At 39.9% G+C, this 23,135-nt stretch overlaps 1 protein-coding gene across 3 annotated transcripts in view; it reads left to right on the forward strand.

Annotated features, from left to right (window-relative positions):
- Nucleotides 1-2,116: 2,116 nt before the first annotated feature.
- ATAD1 (ATPase family AAA domain containing 1) overlaps nucleotides 2,117-23,135 on the forward strand; it is an 86,081-nt gene continuing 65,062 nt past the window's right edge. The window contains exons 1-5 of one of the 3 annotated variants that reach the window (XM_023546950.2): nucleotides 2,460-2,579; nucleotides 7,369-7,480; nucleotides 8,266-8,440; nucleotides 17,327-17,425; nucleotides 19,791-19,911. In XM_023546950.2, coding sequence (XP_023402718.1) covers nucleotides 8,279-8,440; nucleotides 17,327-17,425; nucleotides 19,791-19,911 — 382 coding nt within the window. In that variant the 5' untranslated portion in view covers nucleotides 2,460-2,579; nucleotides 7,369-7,480; nucleotides 8,266-8,278. Of the gene's footprint in view, nucleotides 2,580-7,368; nucleotides 7,481-8,265; nucleotides 8,441-17,326; nucleotides 17,426-19,790; nucleotides 19,912-23,135 lie in introns of all 3 variants that reach the window. The other 2 variants (XM_023546951.2, XM_003409251.4) reach the window with 2 other exon arrangements.

Raw genomic sequence — 23,135 nt, forward strand, 5'->3', positions numbered from 1 at the left:
ATCTTTGTTATTTTTACCCAATTCTTCCCACCTCCTCCCTCATTAAAAAACAAACATATGGATGGGCATTTATGAAGATCCCATAGGAATCCTATAGAGATCATTCTTTCATCATTGCCTTAAAACTTTTGCTATTGTGGCTACAGTTAGTGTTAGAAATCTTTCCAAGCAATTCTCTGTTTTTGATCAACTCTGACTTCCCACAGATAGTATCACTTGAACAGTATATTTTCAGTATTGTGTTAAAAGTAAAAACAATATTGTAGATTTTAAATGAATACCTAAATTCTAAAAGAATTTTTTTTATATAGCTTTTTAAAAAAATATGCAGTAGACAGGAAAAAAAGGGTTATGTAGAAATGTAAGACTGGTTAGTACTATCCTGATAGCATGAGAAAATTACATATACACTCAATTTTACATTTACTCATTTTTACTTTTGTGCAATGTTTATAAACATTAAAGCATGGAAAGGAGATTTACAACATGTTCTTTAAACTTTGCTGTTGGCTCTTCCTTTTAGCTTCCTGTGCTTTTTATGGAATAGAGCTGTCAATTCATCTTCCATTTCTTCTGATCTATTGAAATTTTAATTTTGCCATTATTGTTGCCTTGATTCCATCTTATTCTTTCAACTGGAGCATCAAGCACTTAATCTTGGTTTTTCTCAGTCCTCTCATGGCTTCAGGTACAGCTTCATATTCTTGCTTTACTTTTCCACTCATTTTATTTAACTTGTCAACTATAATAAATTAAGATTACTTTTTCCAATGAAATATTTTAAAAAGAACCAAGGTTATCATGGCATATTACTACTATATAATTTTATCTGTTTGTTGAAGTTCTGCTCTTGCTGAATCATGAAGTGAATCATTTCTAGTGAGCAATGAACAGGGTCAGGTTTATCATATTTACTTCTCCAAAAATTTCAGATTTTTTTTTCTTCCAAAGGGATTTTATTCTAAATCATGAGGGTTCTCTGTTTGTTATCTGATGTATCATCCATATCCCAGCTGGCTTAAGGGTTCGGATGACCAGATACACCATTTGTGCTGGGACGATAGAGATTTTTTCAAAAATACTTCTAAAGCTATTACCAGGGTATTTTCTTGAAGTGTGGTTCAAAACTACCGATAACAGAATTATCTCAGATGCTTACGCAAATTTCAGACTCCTGGGCCCAATCCTAGAACAATTGAATGGTAGCTTCTAAGGCTGGGACTCATGAGCCTGAATTTTACCAAGTTGTCCAAGTGAATTCTACCCACAGAGAAATTTGAAAGCCCGTGACCATATCCTTTGCTGTGGAGTGGATTCCAACTCATACAACCCTACAGGGAAGGTTGGAACTGCCCCACAGGGTTTCCAAGGAGTGGTTAGTGGATTCAAACTGCCAATCTTTTAGTCAGCAGACGAACGCCTAACCACAGCGCCACCAGGGCTTGACCCCGCTCCATCCCCCGCCATGGCTGCCAAGAAAACTAACTATACCTCCATCCAACTAACAACCAATGCCTTAAAACCCAAAACAAACAAACCCATTGCCCTTGAGTTGTTTCCGACTCAGCACCTCACAGGACAGAGTAGAGCTGCCCCCATGGGATTTTCAAGGACCTGCTAGTGGATTCGAACTGCTCACCTTTTGGTTAGCAGCCGAGCTCTTAACTACTGCGCCACCAGGGGTCCACGATTACCCTAGCGGGCCACAAAAGTCTAAAGTTTTTTTCTCCTTTGGCAGTATTTGTATATTCAGGAGGCTGGCTTTCCGGTTTGCTTCCTTGGGACCTCTGGTGTCACGCCTCTCATTCTGGTAAGGGGTACCGGTTAAAGGAAAAGGAGAGTCATTGAAATGCAAAACCTGTTAGCAGATCCCCTACCATGTCCATACTACAAGGCTCCCCAGTCATTTAGCGGCAGGATTTTCAGGCGCCACCCCCCAGGTGTTTGTGCGCGCAGAAATGGGGGAGGAGAGTGAGCTCACCACAGAAATTGAAAGGCAGATGGTGAGAGATTGGGAGAGGGGCTGGGGAGAGGTTTGGCTATGCGCGCCTGCGCTTTGGCTAAAGGACAGACAGCAGAGTGAGATTTTGCTGGGGGAAAAGAGATGGCAAGATAAAGATCAAGGTGGAGTCGGAACAATTTCTTTCCGGGGGACAAACGTCCGCTCAGAGCATTTTCTTGTACTCTGAAGAAGGCTCCCCGATTTGTCAGGACAGCACCCACAGCCCGCGATCGGAGCGGGGACTTTATGTGATAAATGACGTCCTCAATGCGGTTTCTGAGACTCTGGAGCTAAACTCAGAACTTCGGCAAATGAAGCTGGCAGACACATGGGGTTACCCAACAGCCTCAGCCAAGCAAGTAGCAGGTTAAGGTGCGCGAACCCTCCCCCTCTTCCCCACAGTTCTAAAACCGGAAACGCCCCCCACCGGTACGCCGGCGGCCGTCGACCGCGCATGCTCAGTGTGAGATCCGAGCCGAGGTCCCCCGCCGGAAGCGTTCTCTCCTAGTCGGCATTTCCTTCCTATGCAAGGCCCGCTGAGGGCTCCAGTTAGTGCTGCTGCTGTTTCTGCCTCTGGGTGAGTAGCGAGTTCCCGCGGGGCCTTGTGGGACGGTTTCAGAATCCCGCTGAACTCACTCAGGGACCGGCTCAAATCCGGGAAGCCGAGTCGGGAAGGTCACCTCGCTATCCTCTCACATCCCACCTCAGTGTCGCCACCCAGCGACCTGCAGCCCGTAGCGTGGAGCGGATTAACTTCCAAGGGCGTCCCGGGCCTCACCATGGGTTTCAGGCAGGCCTGGGCCGTTAGATCTCCGGCGGTACTGCCCCAGGTTTATGCCATTCCCCAGGGAATCTCTGTAGGCAGCCAGGTACCTGCGAGACCTTGGAGTCGCTGTGGGCGACCTCAGATCCGGGGTCGTAGGCGAAGGCGGCGGAATGAAGTGGGCCTGATTGTCGCACAGGCGCTGCTACCACCTTGAGCAAAAGCGGAGGTGGTTCTTTCGGTTTGGGCACGCTTTCGCAGAGGATGGTGATGTTAATAATAACTTCACCAAAAGAAAAACTTCTTTGAGAAGATTGGCAGGCTTTCGTTGTCATAGACTTTATTCCTAGGGCCACGAGGTCTGCGAATCTGGAACTTTATGCTTGAGAAACTCTTTATAAAATACTGCAGTGAATTCGGAGAGAAACGCTACAGTTTTGAGTATTGTATTCTCGGCCTGTAACCTGTCGATAAGTTACTCACTGACGAGATAGTATGATTTGAAAGTTTTCCACCCTAATTGAAGAACTCTTTGAAAGTGAAACTGATATTGTTTATTTTATAAGCCAATTAACATGTGCCCGGGATATGTAGCTTCTAGTGAAGGCAAAATAATAATACCCTCAGTGTGCACCTATCCCAAGGGTGTGCTGTTTCTGTGCTTAGGGAAGACATCATGGGAGAAAACCAAACCCATTGTCGTCCAGTCGGATTCCTACTCATAACCAAAAAAAAAAAAAACCCAAACCCAGTGCCGTCGAGTCGATTCTGACTCATAGCGACCGTATAAGTGTAGAACTGCCCCACAGGGTTTCCAAGGCTAATCTTTACAGAAGCAGGGTGCCACATCTTAAAATGAAATTTAAATATTTTAATTACAGTGTTTTGCGGTGTTTCTTAGTTGTACATAGCACTATTTGTATGTGCACGTGTTTGTGTATTCATTTTCTTAATCCTGATGTTTATACAAGATCGAAATACATTCATTCCTGTGGTATGCTTATGCAGCTTTCGTTGTATATTCTGTAGTAATGGTATTGTTACTGTAAAGACTTTAACAGTGCAGATGTATCAATGCTGTGTGAATGATTGATGAGTTGTGAAAGTATATAAGGTTACAAGTTACAAAACAACTAGACGTTTCAGTTTCATTTTGGATTTTGAAGTCATTTTGAAAGATGGACTACTGTTTTAGAAGAGACTTTAGGTCTAGAATATTGTATTGCATTTAATAATTTCAAAACAGGAAAATGTAGGGTTAACAGGGTTTTGTGTCTAGACGTTTTTTATAGGATTAAAAATTGTGCCTATCTTGTTTGGGATGTACTGTTAACACACTTAATTATTCATGTAGTTCAGTAAACATCCAGTAGATGGCAGTTTTAGCACTACCGGCACCAACTTCAAATAATGAAAATATTTTATTAGAATATCACTAGTTTTCTCAGATTGCTAAATTAATAAAACCTTACTTTGCCTATTGGGTTTTTTTTTTTTAAATAATAGTTTGTTGTGTTTTAGATGAAGGCTTACACAGCAAGTTAGGTTCCCCTTTAACTTTTTTATACAAGTGTTCCCTGCCGTTGGTTATAATTTTTACAATGTATCAGCATTCTCATTATTTCCATTCTGTTTCTTTGTTTCCATTGATCTAGTTTTCCCTCCCTTTCTATCTTCTCATCTTTGCTGTTGGGTAAATGACCTTCTGGTCTCATATAGTTAATTGTTTAAGGAGCACTTAACTCATGGGTGATATTGTTTATTTTATAAGCCAATTATTTGACTGAAAGGTGATCTGCATAAATGGCTTCAGTCCCAAATTCAAAGGGTATCTTAGGGTGATAGCCTTGGGGTTTGCTCTAGTCTCTGTGGGTCCAGTAGGTCTGACCTCTTTAAGAATTTGAGTTTTGTTTTGAATTTCCTCCCATTCTACCCAGGTCCATGTATGGTGTCCCTGGTTAGAAGGGCTGGTAGTGGTAGCTGGGTACCATCTAGTTCTCCTGGGCTCAGGTTAGAAGAGGCTTTGGTTCATGTGGGCTGTTAGTCCTGTAGACTGGTTTCTTGTTTGAACCTTTGATTTCCTTCATTCTCTTTTGCGTCATATGAATAGAAACCAGTAGTCGTATTTTATATGGGTACTGACAAACTTTAAAGACTCCAGATGCTATTCACCAAACTTGGATGTAGAACATTATCATTGTGAACTATGTTAATGACAATTGACTGAGCTGTCCCCCAAGGCTATGATCCCAAGCCTTTTGACCCAGTAAACCAGTCCCTCAAGCTATTTGGATATGTTTAACAGAAGCCTCCTTAACTGTGCCCCCATGTGGTTTGTTATGTATGTGGATATATAGCTAGCACACACAGACTTGTATATACATATGCCTACAGCTACATCTGTACGTGTATATATGCTAAGGCATTTGACTGTGTGTATCATAACAAATTAAGGATAACATTGTAGAGAATGGGATAGATATGGATGCATATGTGTCTAGAAAGGCATATGCAAGTAAGTGCACACGCACATATAGGTGATGTTGTTCTGGTTCCGACTCATAGTAACCCTGTGCACAACAGAATGAAACACTGCCTGGTTCTGTGCCATCCTCACAATTGTTGCTATGCCTTAGCCCATTGTTGAAGCCACTGTGTCAGTTCATCTCATTGAGGGCCTTCCTCTTTTTCGATGACCCTATACTTTACCAAACATGCTGTCCTTCTCCAGGGACTGATCCCTCCTGAAAACATGTCCCAAGTATGTGAGATGTAGTCTCGCCATTCTCACTTCTAAGAAGCATTCTGGCTGTACTTCTTCCAAGATAGATTTGTTCATTCTTTTGGCAGTCCGTGGTATATTCAATATTCTTCACCAACACCACAATTCAAAGGTGTCAGATTCTTCTTTGGTCTTCCTTATTCCTTGTCCAGCTTTCACATGCACATGAGGTGATTAAAAACACCATGGCTTGGTTCAGGCACACCTTAGTCCTCAAGGTGACGTCTTTGCTTTTCAACACTTTCAAAGAGGTCTTTTGCAGCAGATTTGCCCAATGCAATGTGTCTTTTGATTTCTTGACTGTTGCTTCCATGGGTGTTGATTGTGGATCCAAGTAAAATGAAATCCTTGACAACCTCAGTCTTTTCTCTGTTTATCATGATGTTGCTTAACGGTCCAGTTGTGAGGGTTTTTGTTTTCTTTATGTTGAGGTGTAATCCATACTGAAGGCTGTGGTCTTTGACCTTCATCAGCAAGTGCTTCAAGTCCTCTTCACTTTCAGCAAGCAAGGATATGTCATCTGCATAATACGGATTGTTAGTGAGTCTTCCTGCAGTCCTGATGCCCTGTTCTTCTTCTTATAGTCCAACTTCTCAGATTATTTGCTCAGCATACAGATTGAATAGGTATGGCAAAAGGATACAACCCTGATGCACGCCTTTCCTGACTTTAAACCATGCAGTATCCCCTGGTTTTTTTCGAGTGACCGCTTCTTGATCCATGCACAGATTCCTCATGAGCACAATTAAGTGTTCCGGAATTCCCATTCTCTGCACTGTTATCCATAATTTTTTATGATCCACAGTCGAATGCCTTAGCATATATACATGTGTAGGTGTAGCTATAACAAAGTTGTATGTTACAGAATTTACCCAAGTTGTCACATTTTCTCATGTACTTTGTAATGTCTTTATTTACTTCGGTCAGGTTATGATGATGTTGGGTTATTTTCATCTAGAAAATGACACCACATTCCAACTGCATTTTCAGATTTGTTCTTTTGGAGTAAAAGACTACTCAGCTTTTCACTTTCTAAGAGAAATAACCATTTTTAGGACTTCTTGCTGATGGAAGAAAGTACATTTTGATTTTTTAAATGAGGAAGAGAATTTAGATAGGTGGCTTCTCCCCTTTATCTCAGTTTTTATAGTTATGCAATAATAATTCTACTGCGTGTTCCATGAATAGAGGAGTTGTAACTTAGCCATTTCTGTATATCTAGTAAACGGTAGGTGTTAACACAGATGTTCAAAAATGCTTTATTGAATGAATTAAATCATTTCATGTGCCTGTGCCAAAGTTTCTTCATCTGAAATGAAAGCTTTTAATTATTTAGTTAAGTTTAAGTGAAATTATGTTTGTGAAGTGAATGGCTTCTAGTATACGGAGAAGTGTGGAACCCTTGACTTTTTTTTTGGAAATCCTTGAAAAGCCTGGCAGCTACTCTGTTGGAGTGATTGAGTGGGAGGTTTCTTGCAGTTGGAATTTATCTGTTCAACAGATAATTATTGAATAGTCTTTGTTTTCTGTGACAGTTACAAAGATGGATAAAATATAAATCATATTGGTAAGGATTTAAACTCTAGTTGATTAGAATAGATGTTATCACATTAATTCAGTGATAAAAAAGCAACGTTTCTTAATAGGACTAAATGAATAAATAACAGAACATCGATATGATTTGGAAGGCTTGGTTGAGCAAGTAAAGTTGGTTTTTGAAGTTTGGGTTGAATTTGACTAATCCTAAGTGAATGGGCTCAAGCATAACAACGATTGTAAGGATGGCACAGGACGGGCAGTGTTTTGTTCTGTTGTGCACAGGGTCGATATGGGTCGGAGCCGACTCGACGGCATCTAACAACAACAACAACAGATGAATGGGGCGAAATGGCTCATTCAGGATACCAGACAAATGTGACATTTTCAGATGCCAGTGAGTACAGCTATTGAGAGTTCCTGTTGGGAAGTGGTGGGAGATAAAATGGTTGAAAATGGCTCTTTGGGGCTAGATTAGGATAGTTTTGAATGCTTGGGAATTTATTCTGAAATAAAAGGGAAATTTTTGGGTCTATGATTAGGGAGGAGTATAGCTCTTGGTTTTTGGGTTGGCTTTCTTCAGTTGGGTTAGTGTTACAGTCATTATTTTTCTAGATTCTCCAAAATAATTATTTAAAAGCTGCTTTAAAGTATAAATATCTTAAGATATTGATTGTGTTTTAAAAACAGAATTATTCTCTTCTTAAATTCTGTGAGCTCTTAGGGAAGTTCATTAAAAATTCTAACATATAAACTTCAGTTTTGAATTTGCCCCTTCAGGTATTCCAAGGAATGCTTTAAATGTGTTTGTTTAATTACATTTAAAAATACATTTCTTATTAAAATGAAACATGTTTTTAAGGTAGGTAACCTTGGTGGCATGGTGGTTAAGTGCTATGGCTGCTAACCAAAAGGTAGGCACTTTGAATCCACCAGGTGCTCTTGGAAACTCTATGGTGCAGTTCTACTCTGTCCTGTAGGGTCGCTATGAGTCGGAATCAAACTCAACAGCAGTGGGTTTGGTTTGGTTTGGAATGTTGAATAAGTCAAAATTGACTCGATGACAATGGGTAATGTTGAATTTGACTACAAGTCAGGTTTTCTTAGTTTAATTTACTTACCAGTCTTCTGGTTTTAATGAATACAGTCATAAATTAGTGACATTTCTGCTTGTTTTTTAAGGTGAGCAACCAAGATGGTACATGCTGAAGCCTTTTCTCGTCCCTTGAGTCGGAATGAAGTTGTTGGTTTAATTTTCCGTTTGACAATATTTGGTGCAGTAACATACTTTACTATCAAATGGATGGTAGATGCAATTGATCCAACCAGAAAGCAAAAAGTAGAAGCTCAAAAACAGGTATGATTGGAATGTTTGAAGGTCGTTCTTTTGTGACTAGCAAATGTTTTTCCACAAAACTAGGAATGTAGTAGAATTATAAATTGAGATGTTTGTAAGACCCATGTTAAAGTGTCTGCATATCACGTTTGATTTTGTTACTCTTAAAAAGTAGTAGTTTATCATGTTGTTCTTGACTATATAAGCGTCTTATCAGAAAAAGAAAGTGATGTAAGAATGAAAATAGTATTTTGTTTTGAATATCCTCATTAGAATATATTTGTTAGCTTATAAATGAAGGAATCTAGGTACAGTTTTTCAACACAGTAAACAAAGAAGGCATTTCTACAGTAATTGTGTACATTTTACTCTGTAACACTTCACATGTGACTAATGCTGAAAAGCTGTCAGTCTTAGATAAGACTTGTTAACTAAACTGAAATCTGATTATATTATTACTAAAAATGCTGTTAAGTATTAATATAAGTTGTAGTTTTTTATTTTTTCATCCACTGGCTCTTATGATAATTTCCTTAGTAGGATGATATATTTGTTTTGGTCTGTACTTGCCCTGTAGTGAATTACTCGTACTGTATTTTTACACAAATGAGGAATACCTTCTGTGTTCATTTGCCATTCATGCCCTGTTCCTGCAAGGTATTTTCATGAGCACACTCTGGTAAATTTTTTTCCACCAACATGTTAAAAAAAAAAATTGGCATACCAGTGTTTACGAAAATACTTGCAAGGAGAGGGCTTGATGACAAACAGATATAGAAGGCACGTATTATTTGCATAAAAATAATGATGTATAACCTTTCTAGCCATGGTCTTCTAACTCCACAAAAATGATTGGTTGGGGCTATGCAAATAAGGTGATCGTGACCCACCAAGGGAATTGGACAGCCTGCTAATAATGCAAATAAGGATTATGGAACCCTTGGCGGCGGGGTGGAGGGGGGTTGTGGGACCATGCAAAAAAGGTATATGGAAACTTTGGTGGGGATTGGTCAATTTTGCCATCCCGCTAGGTTTAAAAAGAGCCAATCCCAGGCAGCAAGAAGGAGGGACTTCACTACTATCAAGGAGAAGAGCCAGGAGCAGAATGCATCCTTTGAACCCAAGGTCCCTGCACTGAGAACCTCCTAGACCCAGGAAACAGAGCTGTAACACTGCGGAAGGTGCAAAATGGTGAGAAGCAGCAGCAGAGAAACAGCAGCAGCAGAACCAGGAGACCAACGCGAGAGAGTGCAGTGGGCTTCCTGGCCCATGGAGTGAGGCAGCCACAATGGCTGTGCCAACCCATGGAGTGAGAGAGCCTACCTGCCTTCAGACAGGAGGCTTCCTGGCAGAGCAGGGTACCTCTGGGCACTTGTTCGCAACACTAAATAGCTTTGTAACACTTGCCCGAGCAAGGCAGGGGCCAGCCTGAGGGGTCAGGAGAGGCCCACCTGAAGGGCATGGCTGAGAAGAAGCTGTCCTGATTGAAGAACTGTGTTCTGAGTCGTTCCTGTTACTTCCGAGTTCTGTTTGATCCTGAATTGTAACGTGCTGCTCCCTTAATGGTGGAGCCCTGGTGGTGAAGTGATTAAACTTTCAACTGCTGACTAAAAGGTTGGTGGTTCAGATACTCCTTGGAAACCCTATGGGGCAGTGCTGCTTTGTCCTGTAGGGTCACTGTGAATCAGAATTGACTCAAAGGCAATGGGTTTGGGTTATTTTTTTGGTACTCCTTAATAAACCTCGTAATCGTATGTTCTGTGAGCTCTGTGTGGCCATTGCAATGAGTTATTGAACCCCAGCAGAGAAGTAGAGAGTACTGTGGGAGAGATGGCTGGTTGTCAGAATTTGTAAAAAGGTTGGAAAGAGAAGGTATACCTGACCTCCACCTCATAGGTATCAGCTTTGGGCTGATGTTAATCTTGATTTTCTCTCCTTCCCCTGAAGTTAGGTGGGGAGGTCTGATGCCTCCATGCCGTTTCTATGCTACTCAAAAAATAAGTCTTTAAGTAGTCTTTCAGAATGTTCTTGCTATTTGAGCAAGGTGTTTATATTCATGAATTTTGGATTTCTCTTTGAGCTATGATTCTTGATTCATTCAGTAAGCATTTATTGAGCTCCTAGCAAATGGTTGGTGCCAAGGATAAAGGATGAACAAATTTTGTTCTTCTAAAAGGTATGGGCTAGTGTGGAAAATAAATGGCTGCTGTACAGTGTTATGCACAGCTCTTAAATTAGTAAAAAATGAAAGCCATGGTCTCATAAATACTGCAGTAAGTAGATAATCTGCAAATTCATTCAGACAGTTGAGTGTATAGTCCCTGAATTTGATTATTAGTTGACTCAAAGCCTAGATTGTGTCGTCATATTGATCATAACTCTCAGGAATAACTCTAATATCAGTCGTAACTCTCATTCTTAACTCTCCAGGAAGTCTGACCAGTGTAGTGTTTTTCTTTTTAAATTAATTTGATTAATCAGTTGGTCAACCTAAGTGTTTACATCGGTCAAAGCTACTTAACAGATAGCTTCTTTCCTCACCTGCATTACGAAAGTGAGTTTCAAGTTAAGACCAAGATGTTGATAAGTCGTTATCATTTTCAGCATCTTTAAAAGCAGGGGTTTGGCTTTTGTGGAAATACCACAGGTGGATGGCTTCAACAAGCGGAAGTTCATTCCCTGACAGTCCAGATTCTGGGTGTCAGCTCCAGGGCTTCAACAAGCAGAAGTTCACTCTCTGACAGTCCAGATGCTGGGTGTCAGCTCCAGGGCTTCAACAAGCAGAAGTTCATTCCCTGACAATCCAGATTCCGGGTGTCAGCCCCAGGGCTTCAACAAGCAGAAGTTCATTCCTTGCCAGTCCAGATTCCGGGTGTCAGCTCCAGGGCTTCAACAAGCAGAAGTTCATTCTCTGCCAGTCCAGATTCCGGGTGTCAGCTCCATGGGTTCAACAAGCAGAAGTTCACTCTCTGACAGTCCAGATTCCAGGTGTCAGCTCCAGGGCTTCAACAAGCAGAAGTTCATTCCCTGACAGTCCAGATTCCGGCTATCAGCTCCAGGGCTTCAACAAGCAGAAGTTCATTCCCTGACAGTCCAGATTCCGGGTGTCAGCTCCAGGGCTTCAACAAGCAGAAGTTCACTCTCTGAAGGTCCAGATTCCGGGTGTCAGCTCCAGGGCTTCAACAAGCAGAAGTTCACTCTCTGACGGTCCAGATTCCGGGTGTCAGCTCCAGGGCATCAGCAAGCAGAAGTTCATTCCCTGACAGTCCAGATTCCGGGTGTCAGCTCCAGGGCTTCAACAAGCAGAAGTTCACTCTCTGAAGGTCCAGATTCCGGGTGTCAGCTCCAGGGCTTCAACAAGCAGAAGTTCACTCTCTGACGGTCCAGATTCCGGGTGTCAGCTCCAGGGCATCAGCAAGCAGAAGTTCATTCCCTGACAGTCCAGATTCCGGGTGTCAGCTCCAGGGCTTCAACAAGCAGAAGTTCACTCTCTGAAGGTCCAGATTCCGGGTGTCAGCTCCAGGGCTTCAACAAGCAGAAGTTCACTCTCTGATGGTCCAGATTCCGGGTGTCAGCTCCAGGGCTTCAACAAGCAGAAGTTCACTCTCTGACAGTCCAGATTCAGGCTGTCAGCTCCAGGGGAAGGCTCTCTCTCTGTGGGCTCTGGAGGAAGGTCCTTGTTACCAGTCTTCCTCAGTGCAGGAACTTAAGGTCCAAAGGACACGCTCTGCTCCTGGCACTGCTCTCTTGGTGGTATGAAGTCCCTATGGCTCTGCTTGCTTTTCTCGTTTATATCTCAAAAGAGATTGATTTAAGATAGAACCTAATCTTGTAGATTGAGTCCTGCCTCATTAACATAGCTGCCGCCAACCCCACCTCATTAACATCATAGAGGTAGGATTTACAACACAGAGGAAAATCACATCAGGTGATAAAATGGTGGACAATAACACAGTACTGGGAATCATGAACTAGCCAAGTTAACAGATATTTTTGGGGACACAATTTAATCCATAACAGCTTTTAAACAAAGAGAATTTTTCAGTTTTTCTCCCCTTGGCTTCTAGGAGCTCCCAAAACACACATATAAAAAGCTAAATATAATATTAAGTAATATATAAATGAATTGTCGTCATTAAGCCTTTATTGAAAACTACATGTGGAATAGTGTTGTAAACATCAAGCATGTAAAATATAAGATAACACATCTTCCCTCATGCTCATGGTAGAGAAAAAAGACTTGCCCTTGATAATATAAATTACAATACCAAGTAGCGTATGCCAGTTGTCTAACGAATAGTGTAGATAGTTACTATGACATTTAGAGAAAGGAACAGTCACCAGTGATTGAGGCAGTTGAGGATGGCTTTATGAAAGACCTTGACGTCTAGGTTAGGAAAGGACAGTTTTAGGTAGAAAGAAAATCATAAGCATGGTGAGGGTAGGGATAACAAGACCTGTTAAAGGAACAGTAAATAGACTGGTTGGGTTGGAGTGGAGGACTTATGTAACTAACTAGTTAGTAGGACCGGGAGGGAGAGGTAAGGGATTAAATATCTGATAAAAAAAACTCTGAGTGTAAAGTCAGGGAACAGAGCTCTAGTTTTCCTTTTCTCAGTTTTTTAAATTCATTGGTGGGCGGACAGGCTGATAAGAAACGCCACAGTGTTTCAGCAGTCCATTGTCAACTCAGAAGGAGACATGCTCTTTGCTTCTAGTGTTGTCCCACTTCAGTAACTTACATGGGTTTAAAACGTCTAGAATGAAAAGATTGTCATGGGATTTGCTTGACCAGGACTGTAGCTTCTCTGTTAACCTTCCTCTTTTCCTTCCTACCTCCCTAGCCAACTATCGAAATGCTGTTGACCAGTTACAGACTTCTGTATTGGCCATGGTAAACTTTTAAACATTTTTGAGAAGGTAGATTATATGCAAAACAGTGTTTTAAGGATAATTTATCTTAAAGTGGTATATAGGTGGAATTGGAGTCAGAACAGAAGACTAGAAGTAAGATTAGTTGGATATAGATTGCAACAGCCTGGCAAAGACCTAGAAAAAGGAGTGGAGTTGGTGAAATAGACTCAGGAAAAAAAAAAAGTGAGGAAGGACCCTGCGATGATGTGGAAAGAAAAGAGAAAAAGACATCTTGCTTTTCTTTGTAATACCAATATGTTATGTTTGCAAGAATGTGAAACAATAAGAATGTCTGTACTGTTGGTGGGAATATAAATTAATACAACCATTTTGAAAGAGTTTGGCATTATCTTGTAAAGCTGAAAATGTGCATACCCAGTAACGCACTGCCGTCAAGTCGATTCCTACTCATAGCGACCCTATACGACAGAGTAGAACTGACCCATAGAGTTTCCAAGGAGCGCCTGGTGGATTCGAACTGCTGACCTCTTGGTTAGCAGCCATAGCACTGAACCACTATGTGAAAATGTGCATAGGGAGGGAATAATCAGAATTTGTGGGACTTGGTGAAGGCAGTAAGTATAATCTGAAAGTGCCCCAGAGGATGATTTGGTTATACTCTTCCTCACTTTCTTACCCACTAGTTGGAGAATCACTTGTATAAAGTCATCAAAGCCAAAGGAGGAGAAGGTTGCAAAAGAGAACTGGTCGTAAATGTTGTGTTATAGAATGGCCAAAGAGAAACAGAGGCCATGAAGAATGTAATCGGAAAAAGTGATCAGTCAGTTTAGTGGCCAGAAAATCATTAAGCTTGGAGAGAGCAGTTTCCATTCAATGGGAGCAGCAATTTGAGAAAAAGCAACATGGTCATTTGAGAATTTGCTGGGGGGGAACATAAGGAATAACAAGGAAAAGGCTAGTGGAGGAAGATGGGGAGAAGAGAAGATATATATATAGTGGATGGAGGTAAGTCCCAGAAGAACCGGGAGGGGTTAGAATCAGTAGTTACAAGTTCTTTTCTGAATAACGTGAAGGGGAGAGGTTGTGACTAAGTGTGCATGGATATGAAGGAGTTTGGGGGCCTGCTGAGGTAACTGTGATGACTGTTTAATGGGATTTAATTGTGGACTGTGGAGCCCCAGGGCATAGTTGAAGAAAGCGTAGATTTATTATGAACTCAAGTGCTACCTTTTTATTAACTTCTCAAGCATCACACAGCAGCTTGGTGGCAGATTAAGTGAATGGTGGCACTGAACCGGCATTGAGGATGGAGCTGACTGGCATAACAAGAAAAGACTTCTAAGGTTCTACAGAGGGCATGGTTAAAATAATGACTCTGTGTATTGCCAGATGGAAGATAATTTAATTGGAGAATAGAAAGGAATTGAGGAAATTGCACCTTGAAGGCAAGGATTAAGTGTGAATGTGGGAGAGGAGGAAGGTATGTCTGACTGATCAGAAAGGAAGAGCACTGTAAATTTAAGAGCTTAGAAATAGAACGTTCTGAGGATACTAGGTAATGGGTTTTGTTTTTTGTTTTTTTGGCAATCATTGGGGCCCATATGAGTTTAAAGTGCAGTTTTTAGATCAAAGGTAAAAGATGACATAGTTGCATTTAAACCTGGAAGTGCTCTTATACTGAATTAAACAGGGTGTTTGTAAATAATAGCTAGCCTGAAGCCAGGAAAACTTGCAGCCTTGTGAAAGGTGTGATATTTAATTGGCAGCGTGTGGAGAGAGGAGGTGGATTCCGCAGTGTTATATAGGGACAGTGATTTTCTGGGCGCATGCTGCTGCTGGGATCCCATTTGGTTGTAGTAGAAATTGAGAGGACTAAAAAGAGTTTTGATAAGTATATATGTTATGAAAGGTGGGCTTATGTTAATTGGGATGTAGAAAATCAGAGAATCTCCAGGTGTCCTCTCAGAGCTTTCAAGTGTAAGATGAATAACTTACACTTGATCTATAATGGGCATTAAAAATACAGTATTTTGCTTAACATTAATTAGATTATAATTTTCTTGAGATTGTGATTTAGTAGTCTTTAAAGGTCAGGAAAGTGTCACTCCAGTTGAGTAAACAGAATTTTTCATACAAAGGAAGTTCACATATCCTGACCTTAGTTTAGCTCAATGTTTTTCTAATTTTAGTCCTATAGTTACATTTTAGTGTTGAAAGTTTTATTTCAGTTATTTGAAAGAAGTAATAGGTGTAATTTTTTTTAAGGATGATACACTGAACCTTTAAAAACATGAACTTTCAACTGCTAGTTATTTTTAAGAGCAACCATCACAGAATGACAATGACCATTTGGAAGAGCTAACATTTGTTAACATCAGGAAGCCGTTGTGAACTGCTTTACCAACCAAGTGGCTTTACTGAAGCTAGATCTTAACAGACTGAGAAGCTGAAGTAAATAAGGAAATTGAGATAAAGAAATCAGTAAAAAACAGGTAGTGTTGCGTGGGTGGCCAAGGGAATAGATGGAAGTAATGAGGAAGGAAAAGCAACAAGAGGGAAAATAAAGGAGAAGAAAAAAACTAAGCGCAGTATCGTGTTTATACACAAGCATAGTAGAAAAGCACTACAGTACAAAGTCACCTTACCCAAAAACTTTCAGGTTGCTGTTGTTGTTAGATGCCCTCGAGTTGATTTTTGACTCACAACTGACTATGAAACAGAGTAGAACTGCCCCATAGGTTTTCTAGGCTGTAATCTTTACTGGGAAAACCCTGGTGGCATAGTGGTTAGGTGCTACGGCTGCTAACCGAAGGGTCCGCAGTTTGAATCCGCCAGGCACTCCTTAGAAACGCTATGGGGCAGTTCAGCTCTGTCCTGTAGGGTCGCTATGAGTCAGAATCGACGAGACGGCACTGGGTTTGGTTTTTTTTTTTTTTAAATCTTTACTGCATCAGATCGCCAGGTTTTTCTCCTGCAGAGCCGCTGGATGAGTTAGAACCACTAACTCTTCAGTTAGCAGCTGGGCACTTAACACCAAACCACTATGCCACCATGGTTTCCATGTGGTTCATATCACTTAAAATGTCACTAGGGTATGTCCCTATGATCAACATTTTTTTCCTAATCCCCTAACCAGTCTATAACTATAATGCTGTGTGATGCTAAGTTTCTTTTTACAGTAGTAATACCCCTGACACACACAGCAAGATCTTATATGATCAAAAAATGTGACAACAAATTATTAGGTAAACATGATCTGCCAGAGTACCCTCATTTCTAAAATGTTCACTTAATTGAAATTTGAATGTCATATGTAGATTATTTGGCATGTATAATGTTTGGTATACTCAGTAAATTTTATCTTATCATCATTTTCGTTTAATTGAAACTTTGGTTGCATTGCTAGAGCTCATAGATTTAAGCTATGATTAGTATATGTAGGTATACTCCTAATTCAGAATGATTTTTACGGTCTCCGTTTGCCTAGCCCCAGGAGTTGACTTTAATTAATTTAAACATTAAAAGGTATAGCATCTCAGAACAATTTGAAATTATTGTGTATGAAAACTTACTGTATATCCTCAGCTAATTTGAAGAAAGTTGGGTGCTTGTTTTGGATACTCTGGTGAAAAAACTGCAGTTGTACATTTCTTGGTATCCATAACTCATTAGTCTTTCATCTTGAGGTTTCACTGTACCTACCATGATATTTCTACTAGGAAAGATAAATCAGGCTGGATCCTAGAGTCTCACTGGAGCAGTGGGAGGCTTTGCACATAGCTCTTCAATCCTGTGCCCTGTATTCTCATTTCCCAAGAGCTGGCTTAAATTGCCCTGGTTTCTGTGGAGTGGGAGCCTCAAATCTTTTCTTTACCTGAGGGCTCATAGTGGGGAACGGTAAGATCAAGCGGCCTAGAATAGCCCTGGAAAATTCTTGTATGACTGTTCATTGCTCATCGGATTTCACAGGTACCTGTTTTAAAGTGCCAATATCTAAAAAGCAAACTAAAGGAATTTTTTCCCCCCCACTAGGCAGAAAAACTAATGAAGCAAATTGGTGTGAAAAATGTGAAGCTTTCAGAATATGAAATGAGTATTGCTGCTCATCTAGTAGACCCTCTTAACATGCATGTACGTATCTTAAAGATTCTTTTTATCTAGCATTTTGTGTCGAGGGTCCGTGTGACCTTGCCCCTGGTTCAGTGATTTACTAGGAGGAATCACAGCATGTACTCAAGGGTATGCTTTACTAAAGCGAAAGGATACAAAACAAAATCAGCAAAGGGAAGAGGAGCATGGAGTGTAGTCCAGAGGAATTCTGGCAGAAGTTTCTGAGAGTATTCTCTCAGTGGAGTCACACAGGAGGTACTTAATTCCTCCCACAATAAGTTGTGACAATGTTGTCTACCAGGGAACCTCATCAGAGACGCAGAGCCCAAGGTTTTTATTGGGGGTGTCGCGTAGGAACTCTCTACCTAGCATGTCCCAAAATTATAGACTCCTAGAAGGAAAACAAGTATTCAGCATAAACTGTATTGTTTACACAGTTTAGGCATAATGAGTTGTTCATATCAGAGAATGGTGGAAGCCCTCCCAAAATCTAACTTCCCAGACAACAGCCAAGGACCAGCCCTGCTGAAATTTGAAGTTGGGCACCTGTTTTGGATACTAGTCTGTTTTCAAAAGCTGGCCTTTCTGAAGATAGCAGTCTCAGGCCTGCTGTGTTAACTCTTTCTGTACACATTAGTTTGGTAAAACGTGTTATATTTGCCTTTGTGGCGTATAAAATGTACTGCTTTAAGTCATGTGGCTGTTTGATTTATGGAGTTTAAATCTAGATTTCCATGATGTGGTACGGTAGACAGAGCACAGGGTTCTGAATCCCAGTTTTTCTAGTTGTGACCTTGGCAGATGATTTCCTCTTTGGGTCTCAGTTCCCTCATGTATGATCCAGGAGTAATATAATAACACCTGTTTCATAAGAGTTCTTTTGAGGGTCACATTAATGTAATTTATAAACTAAGATTGTATGTAACTCTTTTGTAACAACAGGTATAAATAAATGTGCTAAAATACATTTATGTAAAAACTGAAACCAAACCCGTTGCCATTGAGTTGATTCCGACTCACGGAGACGCTATACGACAGAGTAGAACTGCCCAATGGGGTTCCCAAGTTGCGGCTGGTGGATTTGAACTGCCAGCCTTTTGATTAGCAGCCAGGTTCTTAACCATTGCACCAGCAAGGCTCCGTATTTATGTAATACATTAATGTTGTGACGTAAATAAGTGGATTCAAATATGACGTACCCAGCTCTAATTCTAGAACGTAAAAATCTACAGTGTCTCTTAATATCTGTGTTCACATGGACACACACACAGACACACACACTACAGAATTAAGCCTCTGTTTGAATTTGATTTTTAAATTACAATATCCCCTTCTTGAAGCTCTTACATATACGTATTCACTTCTGAGTAAGTATTGTACTAACAGACTCAGTTTTTGGTTGCAGCTACAGTGAAAGTAAGGTTATGATTTTTTTTTCAGGTTTAGCTGCTGGTTTGCACTCTTCCTTTTTATCATTCATTTTTAAAATTGTAAAGAAATTAAATCTGCTGTAAACTACTGCTGCTGATTGTCTCCACTTCCAGCCCGTTTACCGCGCTAGCTTAGAGCTAGGTTGATTTTCTTTTTTTTAAAACCTCCTTTCAGTTGGCTTATTTAGGGGAAAAAAAATTTTTTTTAAGTTGAACCAGAAGGTTTTCCTTGTTTAACAACTAAAAAAATAGTACATAATTTGTGAAGCCCTGGTGGCACAGTGGTTAAGAGCACAGATGCTAACCAAAAGATTAGCAGTTTGTATCCCTAGGAATCCTATGGGACAGCTCTTCTCTGTCCTATATGGTGGCTATGAGTTGGAATTGACTCGATGGCAACAGGTTGGTTTTTTGGTATGTGCCTATTTTAAGAGTATGTATTCCTTATTTACTCTTTGTAAAGATATTTTCTTAAGTTTTGACAGTTTTACTTTTGATTAAAGTTCAGAAATCCAATATGATGGGTGTGTGGACCTTCTAAAACTTATTTGTCTTATGATTGACAACATGTATGAAATGGGCACATTCCTGGTGAATTGTTTCCCATCACCCCGTGCTGAATTATTTGTCTGAGCTGATTCTCAATCTTGTTGCTGCATTTCCATCTCGTAAATAATGGAGTGAATTTCCTCCTCATTTGTCCCTGTAATTTTTTAGTGCCAAGCTTAGTGCTTTTTTAAATAAAAGGAATATTAAATTTTTTCCAGCTTCTTAGCAGTTTATTAATTTCACTATTGCTGTGAAAAGTCTTTACTCACATTAGTATACATTTAACATTTTATTATTAAAATAAATAACTTGGTTAAGTTTTGCCATTCTTTGAGTTTTTTGTTTTTGTTTTTTTATTTTGAGTATGCGTCAGTTGTGAAATTTATGTTGACCTTACCTTTTGCCAGGTTACTTGGAGTGATATAGCAGGTTTAGATGATGTCATTACAGACCTGAAAGACACAGTCATCTTACCTATCAAAAAGAAGCATTTGTTTGAAAATTCCAGGCTTCTGCAGCCTCCAAAAGGTATGGAAAAAGTTTAAATGTGCTAATGCATTAGAAATCTTGAGGCCATTGAAACGTTATGCCATTATAGAACTGGTTTTTGTGAAATCAGATTCTTAAAAAAATGCTGAGATCCAGTGAACTGTTTTCAATATAATAGTTTTTAAATAATTGTTTATTCTTCAGCTTCCCAAATTTACGTAAATTTTTATAGCTGCATGTCAAAATAATCCCATTTATTTCAAACCCATTTTTATTACTTCTAAGTAAATTAAAATTTGGAAAACAAGGTTAAAAAAATATGAAGCCACGATTCTTTTTGTTCTAACAATATTTTATTGGGTTTTAGGCAAAAGTTTACACAGCAAATTCGGTTCCCCTTTAACAGTTTGTATACAAATTGTTCCGTGCCATTGGTACAGTTTTTACAATGTGCCAGCATTCTCTTAATTTCTCCTCTGTTCTTTTTCCACTGGTCTAACTTCCCTTCGCCTCCTTACCATCTCATCTGTCCTTTTGGGTAACTGTTAACCCTTTGGTCTCATAGTTAATTGTTTAAGGAAGCACATTACTCATGGGTGATATTGTTTATTTTGTAATCAGTTTATTATTTGGCTGAAAAATGACCTGCAGAAATAGCTTCAGTTCCAAGTTCAAGGGGTATCTTAGGGTGATAGTCTTGGGGCTTCCTGTATTCTCTATTGGCCCAGTAAGTCTGGCCTTTTTTAGGAGTTTGAGTTTGTTCTACATTTTTCTCCCATTCCATCCAGCACCTTCTGTTGTGCCCCTGGTCAGAAGGGTCCATAGTGGTAGCTGGGTACCATCAGGCTCTTCGGGGCTCAGGTTTGAATAGGCTGTGGTTCATGTGGTCTATTTTCTTCTTCGAACCTTTGAACTGGTTTCTTCTTTGAACCTTTGATTTCCTTCATTGTCTCTTGCTCCGTACGAGTAGAGACCGAACTTGGATGTAGAACATCTTTGTGAACTGTGTTATGCCAGTTGACTAAGTTGTTCCCCGAGACTGTGGTCCCAAGTCTTTTGACCCAGTAAACCAATTCCGTGAGTTGTTTGGATATGTCTAAGAAGCTGCAATAACTGTTTGCCCTATGTAGTTTTTTATATATGTGGATATGTATGGAGCACACTCAAACATGTATACATATGCCTACAGTTCACACCTGTACCTGTATGTGCATTTACTCATATATGCCTTCCTGTACACAGATATGGTTCCATATCTACCTATATAACCATACACATATTTTTTGGTTGTTTTTACTGTTGCAAAATTGTGTATATTACAGCATTTACTGAGATTGTTCCTTATTCTCATGTATTACTTTTTTTTAAAATTGTATTTTAGATGGAGGTTTACAGAGCAAATTAGTTTCTCATTAAACAATTAATACACATATTGTTTTGTGACATTGGTTGCCACCCCCATGACATGTTAACACACTCCGCTTCTCAACCTTGGGTCCCGTTACCGCTTTCCTGTCGCCCCTTGCCTTTTCATCCTTGCCCCTGGGCTGGTGTGGCCATTTAGTCTCTTTTGTTTTATGGTCCTGTCTAATAGCTGGCTGAAGGGTGAACCTCAAGAGTGACTTCAGTACTGAATTTAAAAGGTAGTCCAGGGGCCATACTCTTGGGACTCTTCAGTCTCTGTCAGACCAGTAAGTCTGGTCTTTTTTTGTGTGTGTGTGAGTTAGAATTTTGTTCTACATTTTTCTCTAGCTCTGTCCTGGACCCTCTATGGTGATCCCTGTTAGGGCAGTTGGTGGTGGTAGCTGGGTACCATCTAGTTGTGCTGGACTCAGTCTGGTGGAGGCTTTGGTACTTGTCTCATGTATTTCTTAGTGTCTTTAGTTATCTTGGTCAGGTTGTGCTGACATCACCTATATTTGGAATTGCCTTTCATATCACCAAAAGTAACAAGTATCTGCTATCTGGAGAGTGATTCCCCTTCCCTTTCCCTCCTATCTCTAGTAACCATAGAAGAACTTTGCTTTCTTTGTACGTATCGATTGTTGACTTTTTATAATACTGAGACCATGTAGTATTTGTCTTTTTGTGATTGACGTATTCCACTCAGCATAATGTCCTCCAGATTCATCCATGTTATGTTTCACAGCATCCTCATTATTCTTTATAGTTCCATAATATTCCTTTGAACGTATGTACCACAATTTGTTTATCCATTCATCCATCAGTGGGCACTTAGGTTGTTTCCATCTTTTTGCTACCCTGAATAATGCTGCAGTGAACATAGGTGTATATATTTCTATTCAGGTCACAGCTCTTACATCATTAGGGTATATATCTAGGAGTGGAATTGCCGGATCGTAAGGTATTTCTACTTCTAGCTTTTTGAGGAAGCACTGTACTGTTTTCCATAGCGGTTGTACCATTTTACAATCCCACCAGCAATGTATAAAAGTTCCAGTTCCCCCACAACCTTGCCTGCTTTTGTTGTTTTGTCTTTTTTTTGCTCATTGCCATTTTTGCAGGGGTGAGATGCTATCTCGTTGTTTTGATTTGCGTCTCTAACGGCTAATGATCGCGAACATCTTTTCATGTATTTGTTGGCCATCTGAATGTCCTCTTTAGTGAAGTGTCTGTTCATATCCTTTGCCAGTGTTTTGATTGGATTGTTAATCTTTTTGTTGTTGAAGTTTTCTATATATTTTAGAGATTAGACTCTTACCAGATACATTGTTTTCAAAGATTTTTTCCCAGCCTGTGGATTCTTTTTTTACTTTCTTGGTAAAGTCTTTTGATGAGCATAAGTATTTACTTTTATGAGGTCTCAATTATCTAACTTACCTTCTGTCATTCATGCATTTTTAGTTTTGTTTGTTAGACTATTTATGCCAGAAATTAGGTCCCCTAGTTTTGATCCTACGTTATCTTCCAGGAACTTTATAGCTTTAACTTTAACGTTAGGTCTTCGATCCATTTTGAGTTAGTTTTTGTGCATGGCGTGAAGTATGGATCTGTTTTTTTTTCCTCCCCTAACTAAGACTTATTTTTGATGCTCACAATTTTAGTGATTTTTTTCCCCTCCTGGTGATCTTAATTATTTTTAGGTTGCAGTGATTCTTTATACAAAATTATCTTTGAGGAAAATTTTTCCTTATTCCTAGGTGATAATCATTTTGCAAGCCTTAAATTTCAGAAATTGTGAGTGCATATAACTGCGTTATTGATCATGCTTAAGCCTTGTTAAAGGCGAATCAGGTGTCCAT

Source organism: Loxodonta africana, chromosome 16, assembly GCF_030014295.1.
Source record: "Loxodonta africana isolate mLoxAfr1 chromosome 16, mLoxAfr1.hap2, whole genome shotgun sequence".
Classification (NCBI taxonomy): Eukaryota; Metazoa; Chordata; class Mammalia; order Proboscidea; family Elephantidae; genus Loxodonta; species Loxodonta africana.